The 20,176-nt window shown below is 34.5% G+C and overlaps 1 protein-coding gene across 2 annotated transcripts in view; it reads left to right on the top strand.

The window, feature by feature from the left end:
* YAF2 (YY1 associated factor 2) overlaps nt 1-20,176 on the top strand; it is a 93,371-nt gene that overhangs the window by 25,942 nt on the left and 47,253 nt on the right. The window contains exon 4 of one of the 2 annotated variants that reach the window (XM_036761876.1): nt 12,868-12,997. The exons of the other annotated variant lie outside the window; for it this stretch is intronic. Within the exon in view, the coding sequence (XP_036617771.1) occupies nt 12,868-12,997 (130 nt within the window). The remainder of the gene's footprint in view (nt 1-12,867; nt 12,998-20,176) is intronic. 2 annotated transcript variants of the gene reach the window in all.

The raw sequence follows: 20,176 nt of genomic DNA, 5'->3' as shown, positions 1-20,176 counted from the left end.
CTGGATAGTAGATACTTAATTGTAAAGGCACTTATAAGCTGGCATCTTGTTCTACCAAATCAAAGACTATAGTAATGATCAATGGAATCTTATGTTCTCTATATCTTTAGCTTTGTTGTGAAATGGTGAAGATGTAAGCCATTGATGAATCTTGTTTGTAGAAGCCTGCTTGTTCCCTACAAATAGCATCATCAAGAATACTGTCATTTCAGATATACATGACTCTCACAAAGATTTTGTATTGACATGTATTCTGGGATGTGCCTTGACTCAGGCCAGCCTTGTGGTGCTTTAGGTTCAACATTAGAACAAAATGAAATATGTTGAGATTATTCAGCAATTAGCAAAAGGAAATTTCCTTAGCCTAACAGGAGAAGGATATTCAACAAGTATATGTATTTAGAACGACCTGAGTTACTCAGGGACAACTTTCATATCAAAAACAGGTCTTTTTCTGTTTGGTAAAATATATTTTTGTTATTTATGATGTTATTTGATAACACCTATCAATTCTTTTCTTTAAGAAATTTTTCTTGCTGAAGAGGCATGGAGCTTCTGTGTAATCTGCACGTCTTTGTACTCTCTACTTCTTTCTGAACCATGCTTTCCCATATACTTCTCTCCTTCTTTACCTTTCCTACCTTCCCATTGAAGTTACCAAATATCAGAGTGTTCATTGATTTAGTTTGGAGGATCTTATCAAGTACTTCGTACATTTTTCTCTACCTCTTCAACCATGGAAGCTGATTTTGTTATATAAGTTTCAGTTGTTGTGGAGGTTTTTTTTTTGGTGAATAGTAGTAATAATAGCTAGCATTTATATAGCTCTTTAAAGTTTGCAAAGCACTGTACATGTGTTATCTTATTTGATTTGTTAGTATTGTAACACATGATGAACAAATATTCTTGTCCTTGGTGGTACAATAAAACCCATTCCATTAACTGTTCTCTTTACTTTCTGATGAGTGAGCCATCTTTCCATTTAGCTGAAACTTGTTTCTTCTGGTTTTGATTATAGCAAGAATGTCAAGATTGATTCAGATCCTTTAGCAATATGTCTACTCTTGGTAATTATATGAAGATTTCACATTTAGAGTACTAGTAGTTAAGTTAAAGCATATTGATGGCCTAAAAACCATGATTTTTAGCACCCACCGCCTTGTCTTCTTTCTTGCCAATATGCTACCATCACTGTAGAAGCAAAAGGAGGATGGACAGGTCTGAGGGCATTTAAATTTTTTAAAATTTATTTCATGGGTTGTTTGCTGTGGCCAAAAACAAATTCATTACCTGTTGGCCATTGTACTGGTGATGTCTCTCTCTGTAGTTAGCTTGGGAAATAGACTTGATCTTTTGCCAGGGCTGTCGTTGATGCTTTTGTAAGATGGTAGAACCTGCCAAAGCCTTGAGAATCCAAGGTTACCTCCATACCATGATAAACTATCAGAGTAGGACTTTGTGTAGGAAACTCTGAGGACAAAAAAAGTGAAACAACCCTCCAAGGAGCTTACTTGCTATCAGTAAAGACCACATATGCATATATAAGTATGTACAAGGTAATGGGGTGCACTAGTAGCTAAGGAGAACAGGGGAAGGGGAAGAGGACAGCATCTGAAATGATTTTTCAAGCAAACAACTGATCCTAAAAGATAGAGATGAGGAGGAATTCTATTCCAGGCATGGGGAGTAGCTGTTGCAAAGGCAGAGATGGGAAATGAAATGCTGTGTGTAAGGAACAGCCAGGAAGGCCATCTGGCTGGACCGTAGGATATAGGAAGGTGAAGGGGAATTGGTAACTGATTTTTAACCAGTAGGAGGAACTGGTTGCTGAAATAGAAATAAGAGAAAGACGTAACCATGACATCTTAGATTCATGAGTGCTAAGGAGAAGGATACCTGGGCATAGTCTGATTCTAAAACAAGATTTGGGAAGAAACTATTTTAAACAGTTAAGAAAAAGTATATGTAGGATTCCATGGCTTGAGATTGTATGTGGTAAATTGGTATAAGAGGGTTGGAATGCTATGAGCAAAATAATTCTGTTGATATCAACAGAAGTTGTTCCTTTAAGAAAGACAAAAGGGAGAGATAAATTTCTAAAGCATAGAGGCTTTATGCAGGGAACTCAATCAGTCAGAATTTTAAAAGACATGAGTGTTCCAGTCACATGGTAACCAAAATGGAGAACTAGACTTCTTAAAATCCTCTGAACTCTCGGAAAGTGTATTAATTGCAGCTGTCTTCATACCAAGAGTTTTAAAGAGATAACAACTGGATTACTTAACAGCAGAGAAAACTATTCCCTTATAATCTCATTTAACAACCCTCTCTCCCACCAGCCAGCATACTTGGGCAGAGTAGTGGGAGCTGTGGGCTACTGCTCTGGGATCCACCTAGCAATTTTCTCACCCCACCATTCTGTGAAAACAAGCATCAAAAACTAAATTCTTCCCTATTCAGCACTCTCCCTGCCACACACTCATGCAGAGAAGGCAGAGGTATAGAAAAGCTGAAGCTTACTCTGAGACTGCAGTATCCTGTTTTGGTGAAGCAGTACTTGGCCAGAAAATTAAATACAAAGGAAACTGGAGCAGCATGCCAGCATATATTGGGGGTGGTGGCTAGGGGAGGAAAGGGATGGGTTCCACCAGGCCCAAAGGAAATGGAGACTGGTATCTAGCTAGGGTCATTTGAATTCCCTCCCAGTTCCATCCCATTTGGGACTGAAGCCAGTGAGAATTGAATTCCCTAGTGTGGGAAGAAGTTGAGATAGCTTTGAAATCTAGCCTTTGGACATTTGTCATCAGAGGGGAAGAAGTCAGAAAGTGAGATATAAGAGAATATAAGGAAAAAAGGCTAAAATTACTAAAGATCACAGGAGGTAGAAAGCTTAGTTAAAAACATTGAGAACAAGTAGACAAATCGGCAAGGAAGATGTTAAAAATAGAAGGGAAGATCACTTTTAGGACAGCTAAATGAGTCTAAATATCTCTGAACAAATATTTTTAAAAAAACAAAGGAAAATGAAGCAACATTCATGAGACAGATGACCCTAAGGATTTCTAGGAAAGCATGGAAAGACAAACAAGATGTTTCCAAAATTTCCCTTAAGAAACAAATGAAAGAATAGATGATTGGCCTTCACTTCTATGTATTTGCATTTTCATTGTGGAAGAAAAGCAAAAAGCAATGATGTTTAAAAAATGATATCCACACAAGCAAAACATAGTGATGTCAAAGCAAGATGCCTAGTGATAACTTAAGGATTATAGGTCTCTCAGAAACAAAAAAATCAAAAAACCTGAACACCATAATGCAAGAAATAATACAAGAAAACTACCCAGAACTTGAACCCTGAAAACAAAGTGCCAATCAGAAGAATGCATTGGTGGCCCGAAGAGATACAAAATCTTATCCTACAAATTCCTAGGCACTTAGTGACTGAATTGAACAATTCAAATGACAGACAACAAATTCTATAAGTAGCCAGCAAAAAGACCTTAAAAAATAAAGGAAATTGGAATAATACAAGACTTTGCTATATCTACCATTTATTGTAGAAGGGAATGGAATAGTGTATTTCTAAAGAGTGTAGGAGTTCAAGATTCGACCCAAAGGGACATAGCCTGCAAACCTGAGTCTAATCATCAGTGAAAAAAGATGGACATTTGATTGGAGTAATCTGAAGCATTCCTACCCAAAAAGCCCCAACCTCCCCCCCCCCCCCAAAAAAAAACCCCAGACATGAGCAGATTATTTGCTTTGCAAATACCCCAGACTACAGAAACATAATAAAGGTAAAAACAAATAACAGCAAGGAACATTTCCCACCTTCTCCTTTCTGAACCTCCCCTCGCCACCACCACACACAGACACATACACAAAGAGATAAAAACTAGACAGAGAAATAAACCTAGAGAGTAAAAACAACAACAAACAAGAGATGGATTATTAAAAGATTTTCTAAAAGTATGTAAGTAGACAATGATGAAAGTAGAACTTAAATAGTAGAAGTAATGGTGGAGGAATAGGTCCTGAAACACCATGAGTGAAACCTTATAACAGCCTACACAGATGAATCACTATTTTAAGAAGGACTAAACTATATAATGGGAGAGGCACTTAAACAGTAAAAGATACCCTAAAGGAGTCGATGATTAGCAGTGAAGGGAAAATAACCCTTAAAAGTCTCTCAGGAAGCAGAGAGTCTGAGGGAAAATGGGTGAAGTGACAAAGGGAAGGATAGATATGGAGACATTTTGATTCAGTGATGGAAATGGGTCTCACTGAAGAACACTCCCATGCAGGGAGACATGGGAGATGGCCACTTGAAATGTAAAATCTGCAGGAATTTGGTGCTTAGAGGCACCTCACATCTGAGGAGCAGAGTATTGTGCCTCAATGGTCAGCAGCCTTCTTCAGAATAAGGTGAATCAAAGCTCATACAGGGCAATAAACATCTAGAAAGATTGGAAGGGCATGGATGCAGAGAGGAGACATTTCATGGTAATTGGCCAAAAAAAAAGTTAATGAAGAGGGGGAGGTAGTAATGAACTGTACAATCAGGAATTCAGGGTTATGGGAAAATTTCTATTGTTGGGCAATACTTCTATCCTCCCTAACTCCTGTAGGAATTGATACTATTAAGAGTGAGGCACAGCAGGAAAAAAAAGGAAGAGGGGGGCAGCATATACAATGCGATATAGAAACCATTTAAAAAAAGAAACCCAAAATAGGTTCCCAAGAAGCTTTAATTCCATGAGGAAAAGACTAAAGAAGGAATAAGTAAGTAGGACCATGAATTAAAAGAATAAAAGTCTAGAATAAATGTGGGAGAAAATTAATGAAGAGAACAAGAAAACTTTGTTGATCTTTATACAAAAAGGTACAGAATATAAAAAAAAAAACAGTCCTAAGAAAAGAATTTGAAGGGGAAGATTTTACTATTTAACCAAGAAATTTACCGTTTATCAAATGAATCCAAAAAAGACAGGAATTGCAATTATGCCGTCAGACAAAGGAAAAACAAAAATTCACACCGCCAAAAGAAATAGACAAGAAAACTACATTAGGCTGAAAGGAACACTAGACAACAAACCAGTATCAACATTAAATGCATATGACTCAAATCCCTTAGGATCTAAATTCGCCAACAAAGTATTAGCTGAATTATAAAAAGATGTAGATAGTAATACAATAATAGCAGAGGGCTTTAATGTTCCTTTCTATTTTCAACATTTATAGTATACGTACATGTACATATTCATACATATATATTTACACACACACACACACACACAAATACACTAAGCAAAAGGGAGAAACTGGGCCTAAAGAACTGATGGCATCTTTTATTAGGACTGTTAAAGAATGCATGAATTTTTCTGCCCCACATGGAACTTTTATAAAAATTGACCATATATTATTACAAATAATGATGGAACAAAACACTAAAATTTTTGGGATGCAGTGAAAGTAGTCTTCAGGGGAAGAATTATAAATATGTGTTAAAAATTAGAAAGTCAACAAATAAATGTAAAATAAGCACAAAAAGGTAGATATTGAAAAATAGGAGAAAGAGGTGAACAAATAAACCAAAAAACCCCCCATAAAAATGATGAAACTAAAAGCTAGTTCTAACTAATTCTAGACTAACAAAATTGATAAGCCTCTAACCAGCCTGACTAAAAGAAGAGGGCATGGGGAAGCTAAGTCGTGCAATGGCCCTGAATCATTGGCCATGGCTTCAGGAGGACCTGAATTCAAAGCTTGCCTCAGACACTTAATAGCTACGTGACGCTGGGCAAGTGCCTTAACTCTGATTGTCTCCAACAACAACAAAAAGAAAAGGGCAGAAGGTCAAATCAACAAAATAGAAAATGAATAGGGTAAAAATCACAACAAAATCAGAATTAAAAAAAAATCAGACCCTACTATGCACTAGATGCTACTAAAACTGAGAACATAAGATTTAGAGGAATACTTTGAAAAATAGAAAACTATTAGAAGACAAATTAGAGAATTTAAATAAGCCAAACTCAGAAAAAGAAACAGAACTAGCTGTAAAGGAACTACTAATAACAAAAACTCCTGATCTGGATGAATTCACAGGAGAATTCTAACACACTTTTAAAAATAATTAGGGCTTATACTATACAAATTCTGAAAAACTGAGAAAGAAAAGTACTTTACTAGACTCTTTTTATGAGAAAAATACAGCTCTAATACTTAAACTATGGACAAAACACAGAATATATAAAGCCCAGAAGATAAAGATAAATAAGACAAAGCACAGAAGAACTGTAGACCAGTATCATTAGTGAATATTGATACAAAAATTTTAAATAAAATTTCAAACTACAGTATTCACCCAAGAAATCATTCATTATGACCAAGTTGTATTTATGCCAAGGAAGAAAGGATAGTTCATCATTACAAAAAACAATATAATTAATCATATTAAAAACAAAAACATTTCAAAATTACAGTATTTCAGTATTGTACAAAAAAGTTCGTCAAACTATAACACTCATTTCTCCTAAAAAAATAAAGCTAGAAAATATAGGCACATAGAGATCTTTTAATATCATAAAAATATCTGAAAACCAGTAGCAAATATAATTTCCAATGGAGATATACTAGAACCTTTCTCAGTGAAAAACAAGGATGGTCACTCCTCTACCTATTATTTGACACAGTTCTGGAAATGCAAGCAGCAGCGATAAAGCAAGAAAAAGAAATTAAAGCTGTAAAGATAGTAAAGAAGAGATAAACTTATTTATTTGCTCATGATGTGATATTTTATTTAGAAAAATTCTACAGAATCAGAGATACTTAACTGGGACAGTAGCTTCAGACTACAAAATAAACCCACGGAAATCAATAGCATTTCTTTATATAATACTAACAAAATCCAAGAGGCAGAAATAGAAAGGGAAATTCCATTCCAGCTAACTATAAAATGTATAAAATATTTGAGTTTCGATTTACTAAGACACAGCAAATACTTGTGTATCTTCAATTACAGATTGCACCCTTAGCCAAATAATTATTTAAATAGCTGGGGTAATATATAGTGTTCATGGCTGCTCAATAGCAATACTGCTAGAGTTAATTTATATTCCTTTTTTTACATAATTTATATTGTATATGTCATTAACATGTTATATAATTTTACTTAATTTAAATAATCATTTCAATTAACCAGTTCTTTCTCTCCCCCAACTTTCCCTACACCTTTAATTGAATAATAAAAGAAAAATGTAGCTCTTGTAGTAAATATGGATAAGCAAAACAACTTCTTTTATTGGTCATGCCTATATAGGGGTGTGTTTGTGTGTGTGTGTGTGTGTGTGTGTGTGTTTTGTGTTCTGTTTGGCCCTCTCTGTCATGATGTGGGTAGTATGTTTTATCTTGAGTATTCTGGAATCATAATTGATCATTGCATTTATCAGAGTTTTTCAGTCTTGTAAGGTTACTTTTTATAAAATTATCATTTAAATTGTTTTCCTTGTTCTTTTCACTGTGCATCAATTCAAATAAGTTTTCACAGCTTTATCGGCAACCAATAACCTTATCATTTATTAGAATAAATAATATTACATTACATTCATAAACCATAACTTGTTTGCCCATTTCCCAGTTGATGACTTCCCCTCTCAATTTCAAGTTCTTTGCCACCACAAAAAGAGCTGCTACAAATATGTGTGTGTGTATGTGTGTGTGTCCTGTTCCTCTTTCTTTGATCTTTTCATGCCATAATAGTGGTATGACTGGGTCTAAAAATATGCATAGCTTAATAACTTTTTTGCCTTAGTTTCAAATTTCTTTTCAGGGTGACTGAACCAGTTTACAGCTCTGCCAGTAGTATACAGTACTGCTGGGGTTGGTTGTACAACATAGATAGCCAACAAAGAGATATGAGGTGAGAGGCCATTCCCAGATAAGTAGTCAAAGAATATGAACAAATGAACTCAAGGGAAGAGTTACTGATTGTCAACAACCATATAAAAGAATGAGAAATACTAATAATAAGAGAAATGCAAATCAATACAACCCTTAAGTTTGAACTCATACCCAACAAATTGACAAAAATGACCAAAGACCAAAGTAGTCAATGTTTTAGGGGTTGTGGGAAGATATGCGTGTTTATATATTATTTGTGGGGGTCTGAGCTAATATAATTGGAAAACAATTTGGAATTGTGCAAATAAAATCACCAAAATTTCTAAGCTCTTTGACCCAGGGATTCCACTACTGGACATATACTCCGTGGAGGTCATTGATAAGGGAGTCCCACATACACTGAAATATTTATAGCAGCACTTTTTGTAGTAGCAAAGAGTTGGAAACAAAGCAGATATATGCCCATTGATTAAGGCATGGCTAAGCAACTTGTGGTACATGGATATAATGGAATATTACTATGCTGTAAGAATTGATCAAGATAACGAATAAAGAAAAAGATAAAAATTTTCGTTGAGTGAGATACTGAGAAAAATAAGATATCAAAAACAAAAGATCTCTAGGGAAGGTAAGTGATGTGAAGCATAAAAAATTATATAGGTCTATATGAATAATATCAGGATTATTAAACCCCCAATGAGCTGAAAAGGTACCTTTTTTTTTTAACTTTGTTGGCAGAAGACCCTAAAGGAAGGAATAGAACTTGTATCATAGATGAAAAATGACAAAGACAGAACTATTCAGTTCTTATTTTGTTTTTTGTTTTCTTGAGTAAGGTGAATGATCTTTACACTGAGAAATTGGTTCAAAATTTTATCTGAATAATAATGTCTGGCATTTGTATAGTACTGTTAACATTTACAAAATCTTTTTATTTAGAATATTAAATTTAAACCCCATCACATTGTGTTGTTGGTAATGACAGTTGTTACTATTTTCATTTAACTGATGAGTAAAATTAGATGCAGAGGTTATGAAGTATTCATGGTCACACAGTAAATAGCAAGAGATGGAATTTAAACCCAGATTTTTTTGTGACTTTTTTCTGCTCTGCCATCCTGTCTGTGTCCCTATATAAACAAGAAGATAAAATACCTTTTCATTGATTTGGCCACCTCATGCCTCTGTGAGGGGGAAAAATGCTAGATTTGAAGTTGGAAAACCTCAGTTCAAATCCTGGATCTGACCTTGGTAAGTCATTGAACCTCTCAGGGTTTCAGTTTCTTCATCTGTAAATTGAGAGGGTTCAACTAGATGACCTCTAAGATCGTTTTCATCTATAAATCCATGCTGCTATGCCTGTATGAACTATAATCTAGAGCATTTAAATAATTTGTAAATACTCTTTGTAATCTTTGAAAAATTGTGAACAGAAGAGGTTCTGATAGTCTTTAGAGATAAGCAAATGTCTAAATTTTCAAAAAGGTAAGTAGATTTAAAAAACTCAAGGCTTTTGAACCCGAGTTAATGTCTCAAAAGCAAAATTCTAGATCAAAGGGATAATTAATTAGCACTTAAACAATGATGCATGGATTCATTAAGAACAAGTCATGCCAGACTAATCTATATACTTTTTTTTTTTGGTTAGTAGACTAGTAGATCAGGGAAATGCTGTAGATGAAATATTCTTGGTTTTTAGCAACATTATTAGTGTTGAAATAAAAATATTAATACTTTTAACCTTAGAACTTTGTGATTTATGCTTGTTTGCCACAAGTAATTTCATTTTGGTATTTATCCAAGTAATTTTCTAGTTTGAAAGAGAAAGTTGTCTAAAAAATAGCATAGTCTTCTTTGCCTTTTAATATGACTCTGTCAAGAGGTTTTCAGGTATCATTTATAGAATCTTCTGAATAAGGAAAAGATCATAATAAGTTAAAAATAGTTTGGGGTTAATATAACAGCCTCTACTGAATTCTTTCCTGGACCACTTCCCTTTAAAAGTTACTTCCTTTGATCAATGTCTTAATTCTGAATTTCAAAAGAAACGATAACCTTTACTCTTCCCACTCTCCTAAAGGGAGAAGTTTGGGACAGGGTTTTAGGTTGGAGAAATAGCATTTCTTTATTCCTAGAGAAATTAAAATGAAGTTTAAAAAAATGTTTCCGTATTAGGTAAGGCCATTGCTTCTCCTGACATCCTCATCTGGATACTTCAGATAGGGCTTCAGCATCATGTACTCCTTTTAAAGTGCTGTGTGTGTGAGCTCAGTAATATATGAGGCTTGACTGAAACTGAGACTGACACTACACTAACACCAGAGAATACATACGCCATAATGATAGTACAAAGGAGGATACCTAAGCAATGCAAATAGATGCTGTTCCTCACCCAGAGACTTCTCTCTCTTTCTGACAGTCATTCCTCATGCTGACCAAAAGCTTTCTCCACCAAGATTAATAACAAACATTGTGCTTATCTACTCCATGCTTCAGTTAATGAATGACTGGTTACTACTTCTGCCAAAGATTTATACACTGGCAGCCATCTTACTCTCTGGCACTCTGCGATACACATAATCAACAGTTTGTCTTTAGAGGCAATTGCTCTTGAAGAACTGCAGAGGGATATTTCCTTCTGTGCTACAAATGCTATTACTTGTACACCTTTCTATTTCCCAAACAGATCCATATTCACAATAGTCTTTTTCTCTTGACACAAGTTGTGATATTTTTATGGACAAAATGAAGAAATGTGGGCTTGATGCTGGCTAATATAGTTAGGTAGGCTCCAAACCTGATACAGTGATTTTCAATACATCAGTGTCAAACTGGAGTTATGTATCTACTGAGGATGCCACAAGGTTCTATCCATGATCCCATTATGTTCACCCTTTTCCTTAATGAATTGGATGAAAGGCATAGATAGTATGCTTCTAAAATTTGCAAAAGATAGTGACGCTAAGAGAAATAAGCTGGGTTGACAGAATCGTGGTCCAAAAAGATAGCCCTCAAGGCTTGAATTATGGGTAAACTTAATCTAATAAGAGGGTGTCAAATATAAGCATCAATGCTAAGTCTTATAGATGTGCAGTTGATTTTTTTTCTGAACTCTTGTACTGGACAAAGGAAAAGTGTCTAGATACAGGGAAGAGGGGGAGGCTTGTATAATAAAATCAATATAGGTTATAAGTAATTATGTTAAAATAAATAGTAAATATAAGTTAAAGGAAGCACAGTGCCCAGAGCAAGGGATATTACAGTACTGCTGTATTCTGCCATGTTTCTTCAAACAGTCAGTGTACAAACATTTTTAGCATTTGCTATGTACCTAGCACTGTGCTCAGTGTTGGGGATACAAATAAAGGTAACATGTGGTTCCTGCCCTCAAGAAACTTACATTCTAATGGGAAGGCAACATGCAAAGAACTGTATGCCTACAGTATAAATGAGAGGAGATATTCCTATAAAGACAGCACTAGAAGTGAGATAGTAGAGTTGGATAGGGAGACTGAGAAAGCCCTGCAGAAGATGACATTTGAACTGAGTCTTGAAGGAAGACAAGAAGGCAGGAGGTGAAAGTAGAAGTAAGGAGGTGAGAGCATTTCAGTTTGGGGAGAGTTAGAGAAAAGACAGAAAGTCTGGAAATGAAGTGTCTCATTTGCAAGGAACAGAAAGCAAGGAGGCAAGTATTGCTTATCCATAGAGTATCTGGAGGGGAGTATAAAGTGTAAGAATAATGGGAAAGTAGGAAGTTATGAAGGTTATGAATGACTTTCAAAGCCAAACAGAAGATTTTATAGTTGATCCTGAGGTAATAGGGAGCCACTGGAATTTATTGAGGGGTTGTGTATGTGCATGTGCGTGTGTGTGAGTGATGGTCACAGTTGTGACTGAAGTGGAGGACAGACTTGAAGCAGGAATTCCAATTAGAAGGCTATTGCAGTAATTGAGACGTTGAACACCTGCATCAGAGTGGCTGCTTTGTAAGTGAAGAAAAAGAGGCATGTATATGAAGGATGCTTTAAAGGAAGAAACTATAAGACTTGGTAGTTAGAACATATCTAGAGTGTCATAGTTTTGAGCAGTATATTTTAGAAAAAACATGACCAGTTTTGTTTTTCATTTAGAGGAAGATAACTGACTTGGTGAAGCCTTTGGAAGCTATATTATGTTTAATTAGCTTGGAGAGGAGAAGACATGTGGCTTCGGGATTATTAGGCTTTCAAATTACAAAGAATAATCTGGGTGTCAAAGAAGGAGGGAGAAAATATATCCTGCTCCATTCTTTGCAAAGTTGGAGACTATGGATATAGAATATTGTGTATGCTGCCAAACTTAATGGATGTCTTGTTTAGTTTTGCTGAACTGCATTTTTCTTTTTTGTTACAGTGTATGACTATGCAGGTGTTAAAAGGGATGACTATGAAGGACTGAGGATAGTGATGGTACATATATTTGGAACTTAAAAGGATTATAAATATGAGATCAGTTTTTTAAAAGAAAAGTATCTTCAAGCCTGTTCTTTTATCATCACATATTTTGATGTTCTTTCTCCTCCTCATCCTAAGGAGTGCAAGCATTAAAAATTTTAATAATGGCACTTATGAGTAGTTTGGAATACTTTTTTTTGTGAACAGTTATTTGAAAGACTTGAAAAGTTGATAGTGCATGAGGAGCATTCCTGAAACTTTTTGGCTAAATATTAATGCTATGTGTATCATTTTTCTTTACACATGAAACAGATTCTGCTTAGTTTATACACTGAGTAAATAAAGTAATATTTTAAAATGTTTGCAATGACATTTGTAAAAATGGAAAATTCTGGCAAGTTTTTGTGTAAATATATTTCCCTGATGGATGTACATATGTCTAGTGTACTTATAACCTTTTCCTTTGTAGTTCTCAGTAAAGACCTAAAATTGCATAGTATTGGTTTAAATAATGTTCTTATTCTGATAGAGAAGAAAAAGCTGGATCACTTACCAGTAACTGGAGTTCTATTGGGTAATCTCCACAGATCCACATACTTTGAAGTTATTGTGAATGCCTCGAGGACCATGGAACCGTTGAAATTTCAAATTTCAGGAAGGTAAGCAAGTACACTGAAGCATGTCTCTAGCATCTCCCAAATTTCCCTCCCCCACTTTCTTACATATACATCTGTACTGCATGCCCTCTCAGTTCCAGTGGATGGCCATCAAGAAGATTGTGATGCTGTACAGATTGGCAAGTGGATCTGTGAGGGAAAAGACCCAATAGGATAACTCCAGTTACTGGTAAGTAATCCAGTTTTCACAAACTTGGAGACATTTTGAAGTCTCTTCTCTTTGAAAGGAATTTGAAAGAAAGAACTTGGTACAAGGGGAGACATTTTTGTCTTAAGTTATATGTAGTTTAAGGAATTTAGAGTCTTTTAGTTGTTAAATATGGAAAGCTCATTTTACATAGATTATGTCCCATTTCACGGACAGATGTATTTTCCCAAAATTTGTGTAAATCAATATGGGTAGATTGAATTACATTTTTAAAAGTACCAAAAAAGTTTATAGGAGTCCTGTTTTTAAAAATTCTTTTTATAAAGTATGCAGCAAATACCCTTAATTTAACTGTTGGTTATGTTTTCATTTGCTTTGGACTTACTCAAAGGAGAATATGTATTTTCAGTTTTAGATACCATTTTACTGTTAAAAAGATCACAGTGGATTGTGATAAATCAAGCAATAAAAATTGCTTTTGAACAACATTCAGGGAAGTGAGCTACGAGTACAAAGTAGTTTAAATAGCTGATATCCTGAAATAATAGATATGCCAAAATAATAATAGCCTGAAAAAGGAGAAATAATATTCTGAAAAATAAATCAGTTTTAAAAATATTTTACTTTAGCAAGGCTAATGATGCTGCTTTAGGGGAATTTCCAATTGTTTTAAAAGATAGATTTATTTAAATTCTTTAAGTGGATCTCTGTACATTTATTCCAACCAAAAGACTTCACAAGTCGAATAAAAAAATGGCAAACTTGCTATTCCTCACAAATAAGACTTCATTTCTAATTCTGGTGCCTTTACACTCTCCAGCCTTTCTCACCTCAGTCTCTTAGAAACCTTTGTTTCCTCTAAGGCTCAGCTCAAACACCATTTTCCACATATGAACCCTTTCCTGATTCCTTCAAATACTAGTGTGCTCTCACTCAAACGACCTTGTATTTAACTATTTCATATTTATTCTCTATTCTGCATATCCTTGTGTCCTTGTTGTCTCCTTTATTAGAATGCAAGCTCCCTGGGAGTAGCGATTATTTCATTCATTGTATTTGCATCACTAATGAGTGGCACACTGGCCAATTAGTTGATTAATTATTCTACCTTAGTGGAGAAAGTTCCTTATCAGGAACTCAAGCCAATAAAATCAATGTTGTGATTTTTTAAAAAACTGAACAGCTAATGACACATTTCTTTCTTCCTAATTCTTCATGGGAATGTTAATAATTTCAGTATTTTTAGTATGAATTAGGAAAAGAAAATAGGTTATTGTTAATGTAAACATTTTTGCCATGGCATTTATGAAGGTCTTTGTTGATATTTCACAGAAAAAGAATCTCAGCTATAGCTCCTGTCCTCTTAATACTTTGTAGTATAATTTGCTATGTTTAATCTGGCTGGTGTTTTAATCTATTTCATTAGAAGAGTATGACTAAATTTAATCTTTAAAGCACAAAATAATTTATTTTAGTCATGGCCTCCTTAAAAAATTGAGCAGCTCCAGATGTTTAAGAGAATACTATTTTCCCTTGTGAGAAAATAAAAGAAGAAATGATGGGTATGCTTTTTGAAAGCCAGGTGATCAGTTTTCCTTAGGTGCTTTTATTTTGAGATTGAATTATGTCTTAAATTCCAGTTCATTCTTTAATACCACTGACTTTTTGTTGTTGTTCAGTCATTTCAGTTGTGTCTGACTTTTTGTGCCCCCATTTTGGCATTTTTTTGGCAGTGGTGTTGGAGTGGTTTGCCTTTTCCTTTTCCAGCTCTTTTTACAGATGAGGAACTAAGACAGGCATAGGGTAGGTGACTTGTTCAGAGGCCAAATTTGGACTCATGAAGATGAGTCTTCCTAATTGCAAGCCTAGTGTTCTATCCACTTCACCACTTACCTGCTGCTCATATACCACTGATTTATGAATCAACTATGTCAGCCTTGGTTGGCTGATGGCTCATCTCAGGCTTATTTTGAATCTTTAGTCTAAAATGAGGTCATTCTCAGCATGTACTTTTGTAAACCATAATGCATATTTTACATTTAGAAGGAGGTGTCTGGATACAGGTAAAGTTTGTATATAGTTTGGTGGTGCATTGGACAGAGTGCTGGCCTTGAAGTCAGGAAGACCTGAATCTGAATCCTGTTTATAAGTTTGGTCAATTTTAATTATTTTGAGAAAGATCATTTTATTTAACGAACTTAGGGTTTGGCCTCCCCATTTAAGATCTGGGATTCACTTATACTTTAATTGTAAGGCAAAAGTTTAAAATAATAATACTAGATAGCTAATGTTTATTTAGTGCTTTGTAGTTTGCAAAATGCTTTACATGTTATTTCATTTAGTGCTTAAAACAACTCTGGGATATAGGTGCTTTTATGAGCCCCATTTTACATATTAGGAAACTGAGGCAGAGAGCTGATAAATGACTTGCCTAGGATGACACAGCTAGTAGGTTTCTAAGGCTGGATTTGAACTTGTGTCTTCCTGAATCCAGATTTAGTGCTTGATCTGCTGCACCACCTTTTCACCTAACTTTTAGAAAGAGTGTAATTTTTATGTTTTATTAAAAAGAGAAAAAATCATTTTAGAACTAGGATGGATCTCAGAGGTATTTAGTTCAATTAATATCTGAGGTATGAATCTCTTCAACAACAACAATCAGTCATCCCACCTTCACTTGAGACCTACAGTGAGATGTCCATCTCCTGGGACAACCTGTTACATATTTTGAATAGCTCTCATTATTAGGACTTTTTCCTTCATGTTGAGATGAAATCTGGCAATGACTTTCACCATTTGTTTTTAATTCTTCCCTCCAGGGGCAAGTAGAATAGGTCTTATCTTTCTCTTCTGTATTACAATAATAAGAATAGTGGTGGTTTTTAACTTCCATATAGTATAACTTAGCATCTTAAGAAATGTTTTTTCTTATTCAATTTATTTATTTTTTTTTACTACATCCTTGCTTTCTCATTGAGATGGGCCAAATCCATATGTTGATAGTTTTTTTGACCTTGATTCAATATTCCAATATAGTAACTATCACTTCCAGCTTTGTCATTTCCAAATTTAACGAGCTTTCATCTAAATCACTGATTAAAACGAATGAACAAAACAGGGCCAAGAACAGAATATAGTGGCAGTACACTGGAGACCTCCTGATTTGACATCAGTACCACTTCTTGGATTTAGTCATTCAGTCTTTCTAAATCTACTTTATTGTATTACATCCAGTGTAACTATATCTGGTACATAGTTAATGAGCAGTTATACCAAACCTTATCAGATAAAAGTGTCTGATCAATTCATATTTCAAAGTTGTTTTGGTATTCTAGTGTCTGAAATATACCCAGTAAACTTCTTTTCAGTTTTATGGTTATGTGTTTAAGTTTTAGGTTTCATGTAGCCCAGGGTAGAACCTGTCCTTATTTGGGTTGGGTTTCCTGCATTCATCTGATGACTTCTATACACAGTCTTCTTCCAAGGTAGGAGGAGCAATATTTTGAAATTAGAGAAAAAAAAAATTAAATTAAATTAAAAAAAAAAAGAAATTAGAGCTCTGGCGTGACTTCAGGGTTTGGACGGATTTTCTTGGTGACATAAGTAACTTGGTGCAATCAATAATCAAAGCAAGCATTTACTAAGAGCTTACTATATTCAAGGTACTGGGAATACAGAGACAAAAATGAAATAATCCCTCCCCTTAAGAACTGTATGATCTTTTGGGGGAGAAAACATGTATATACAACGTGTATATAAGTATATATAAAACAGTGGAAGGTAATTTTGGTGGGTAGGTAGTAGCAGCTGAGTGAAGATCAGGAAAGGCTTTCAATAGAAGGTAGCTCTTGAACTGTGAGTTTTGAAGGAGACTAGGAACTATAAGGGGCAGAGATGAGGAGAAAACACATTCAAGGCATGAGTGATAAGAGATGGAGGGTAATGTGTGAGAAAGAGTAAGAATGCCAGTTTGGCTGGGACATGAGAAAGAGAATGTAAGAACAAGAGCAAGACAGGAAAGAGCGAATGAGCCAAGTTTGTGACTAGCTTTCCTTGTTAAGCAGAGGACTTCGTATTTTGTCTTAGAATTAATAGGGAGTCTATGTTCCACTTCTCCTTTTCTAGCCAGACCTAAAACAACAATTAGTAGTTAAACCAAGTGCTTAGGTTTATTTACAACCTCAGTATGGAGGATACTGAGAACTGGAGAAAGGACTACTGTTATTTATTGATCTCTTATCATCTAAATATAGTAAGCAATGAGTGTTCTGCTTTTACTACTGTTTTGACTTCTTTGAAATCAAAATAACTATAAATGCTTTTTTTAAAAAAAAGAGATAGGATTAGCATCAGTTTGATATTAAACAGGGAGTGGTTAAATTAAGATGGGACAATGGTGCTGATCAATGTTCTGCCTGTCTTACATCCCTAGGAACTGAAAGATCTGAAGGATATAATTCCTGAACTACTGTCTGATCTTTGAAAAGTTGTGAATTATGGAGAGTTCCTTTAACTCAGGAGATGGGCAAATGTCCCTACTTTCAAAAAGGGAAGAAGGTAAATTCTTCAGAGTGTAGCCTGATGAGCTTGCTTTTGATTCCTGTCAAAATTTTAGAAAATGTCATTACAAGGGAGGATTGGTGAACACTTAAAAAGGTAAATAGTGATCATTACAGGCTAGCATGGATTTATCAGGAAGTCATTTGAGAAGGATTGTAAGAACATGCTCAGTTGGTAGAACTATGAATTGGTCTAGCCTTTCTAAAAAAACAATTTAGAACTTTCCTCCCAAAATTACTAAACAGAACATACCCAGCAATACCTTTTCTGGACCTGTATCCCAAATAGATCAAAGAAAAATAATTATATGAACAAAAAATATATTTAGCAATTCTTTGCGGTAGAAGAGAGCTAGAAACTAAGGGAATGCCCATCAATTGGTGAACATATGAACAAATAATGGTATATGGGTGTGTTGGAATATTATTGTGCTTATAAGAAGTGAAGAAAGGGACAATTCATAGAAATCTAGAAAGATTTGAATGAAATGATGCAGAGTGAAATGAAAAGAACCAGGTCAATAATTTATGGAATAACAATACTGTAAAGTCAAACAACTTTGAAAGACTTAAGAACTCTATAATCAACAAAATGACCAACTGCCGTTCCAGAGAATCCATTTCGAAGTATGTTTGTCTATCTGCCAGAGAGGAGATGGACTCAGAATGCAAATTGAGACATATTTTTTGGACCTAGCCAATATGAGAATTTATTTTGCTTGACTATGCATATTTGTTAGATGAGTTTTCTTTTTCTTTTTTTTTCCAGTGGCAATGGGAGGGAGAGAAAATAGGTTGTTGATTGAAGAAACAAAATATAAATTAAAAGTAATTTTGGGCTAATTTCCCTTTCTTTTAATACTCTTGTTTAAACACGGGCGTGCCATAGACATTGTCTACCTGAATTTCACAAAGGCATTAAATCATTACTATATATTTACTATGAACAAACACAATTAAATGAATAGTCAAAATGAGGAATAAAATCCCTGATAAAGCTATAAGCTGGAAAGTTACTTTATCTGTGTAGACATATAAACTTTAGCAAAGTAACACTAACAATTCATTTTCCCTTTCTCTCTCCCATTTCTTTTCTTTAAAAATTTTAAACCTTTTGCTCTAGTTATTTTTATATAGTAATTAAATGTATGATTTTTTTATTTTGCCTCATGTCATGTTTTTTTTTAATTTTAATTTTTTCAATTAACAAAAAAATCATTTGAAGCAAGGTTATTCACCTCCCTTTCCCATGAGGAAAAATATGTTAAGAAGTTCCCACATTGATCTTGTCCAAAATATATTTATCTCAATCTAAATGCTAAGTCCATAACCTTTTCTTTTGGGAGGTAGGTGATATGTCTCATTTTACTCTGTATCTGTTCATACATCAGTTCTTCCATACATTCTATAAAATTGTTTATTTCATTTCTTACAACATTTCTGATACTGCAATAATATTCCTTTGCATTAATATCATAATTTTTAACTGTTCTCCAATTGATGGACACCCCCACAATTTCTAGTTCTTTTCCACTGTAAAAGGAGCTGCTATAAGTATTCTATTTGTGGGTCCTTTTTCCTCTTTCTTTGATCTCTTTGGGATATAGACCTAGTAGGAGTATTAATGAGTCTAAGGACATGCATAGTTTAGTAACTTTGGGGTTATGGTTCCATTTTGCTTTTGAAAATGACTGAAAAAGTTCACAGCCTCATCGAGAATGCATTAATATTTCTGCTTTTCCAAAGCCCCTCAAACATTTGTCACTATCTTTTTTTTTGTTATTTTGGCCAATATGATATCAGTATATAAAGTGGAAGTTCAAATTTGCATTTCCCTAGTTATTAGTGATTTTGAGAATTTTTTATGTGTCTATCAATAACTTAGATTTCTCCCTATTTATACGGAAGAAATTGCCTATTTATGTTTTTTGGCTCTTTATCAGTTGGAAATGGCTCTTATAAATTTGAATCAGTTACCTAAATATCTAGGGAATGAGATCTTTTTCTGAGAAACTTGATGCAAAGATTTTTTCCCCCGTTACGTTTCCCTTTTAATTTTAGCTTGTATTGTTTTTGTCTATGGAAAAAGAAAACTTTAATTTCGTGTAATTCATATTGTCCATCTTATTTTCTATGAAGAGTAGAAAGAAACAAACATTTATATAGGGCTTACTATTTGGGAGGCATTAAGCTAAGCACTTTACAAGTATTATCTTCCTCATAACAGTCCTGGAAGGTAGGTGCTGTTACTATTCTTGTTTTACAGTTGAGGAAACAGGCAGACAGGTTAAGTAACTTGTCCAACATCACACAGCTAGTAAATGTCTGAGGCTGGATTTGAACTCAGATCTTCCTGACTCCAGGCTCAGTGCTCTAGTCACTGTACCATCTACCTGCCTCTAATTATTTTATTCTGTTATCCTCTTTTTCTCTTTTTTGGTCGTGAACTTTTCT

Source organism: Trichosurus vulpecula, chromosome 5 (assembly GCF_011100635.1).
Source record: "Trichosurus vulpecula isolate mTriVul1 chromosome 5, mTriVul1.pri, whole genome shotgun sequence".
In the NCBI taxonomy this organism is placed as follows: domain Eukaryota; kingdom Metazoa; phylum Chordata; class Mammalia; order Diprotodontia; family Phalangeridae; genus Trichosurus; species Trichosurus vulpecula.
The sequence above is the reverse complement of the archived record's forward strand: the minus strand, read 5'-3'. Positions and strand labels throughout refer to the sequence as shown.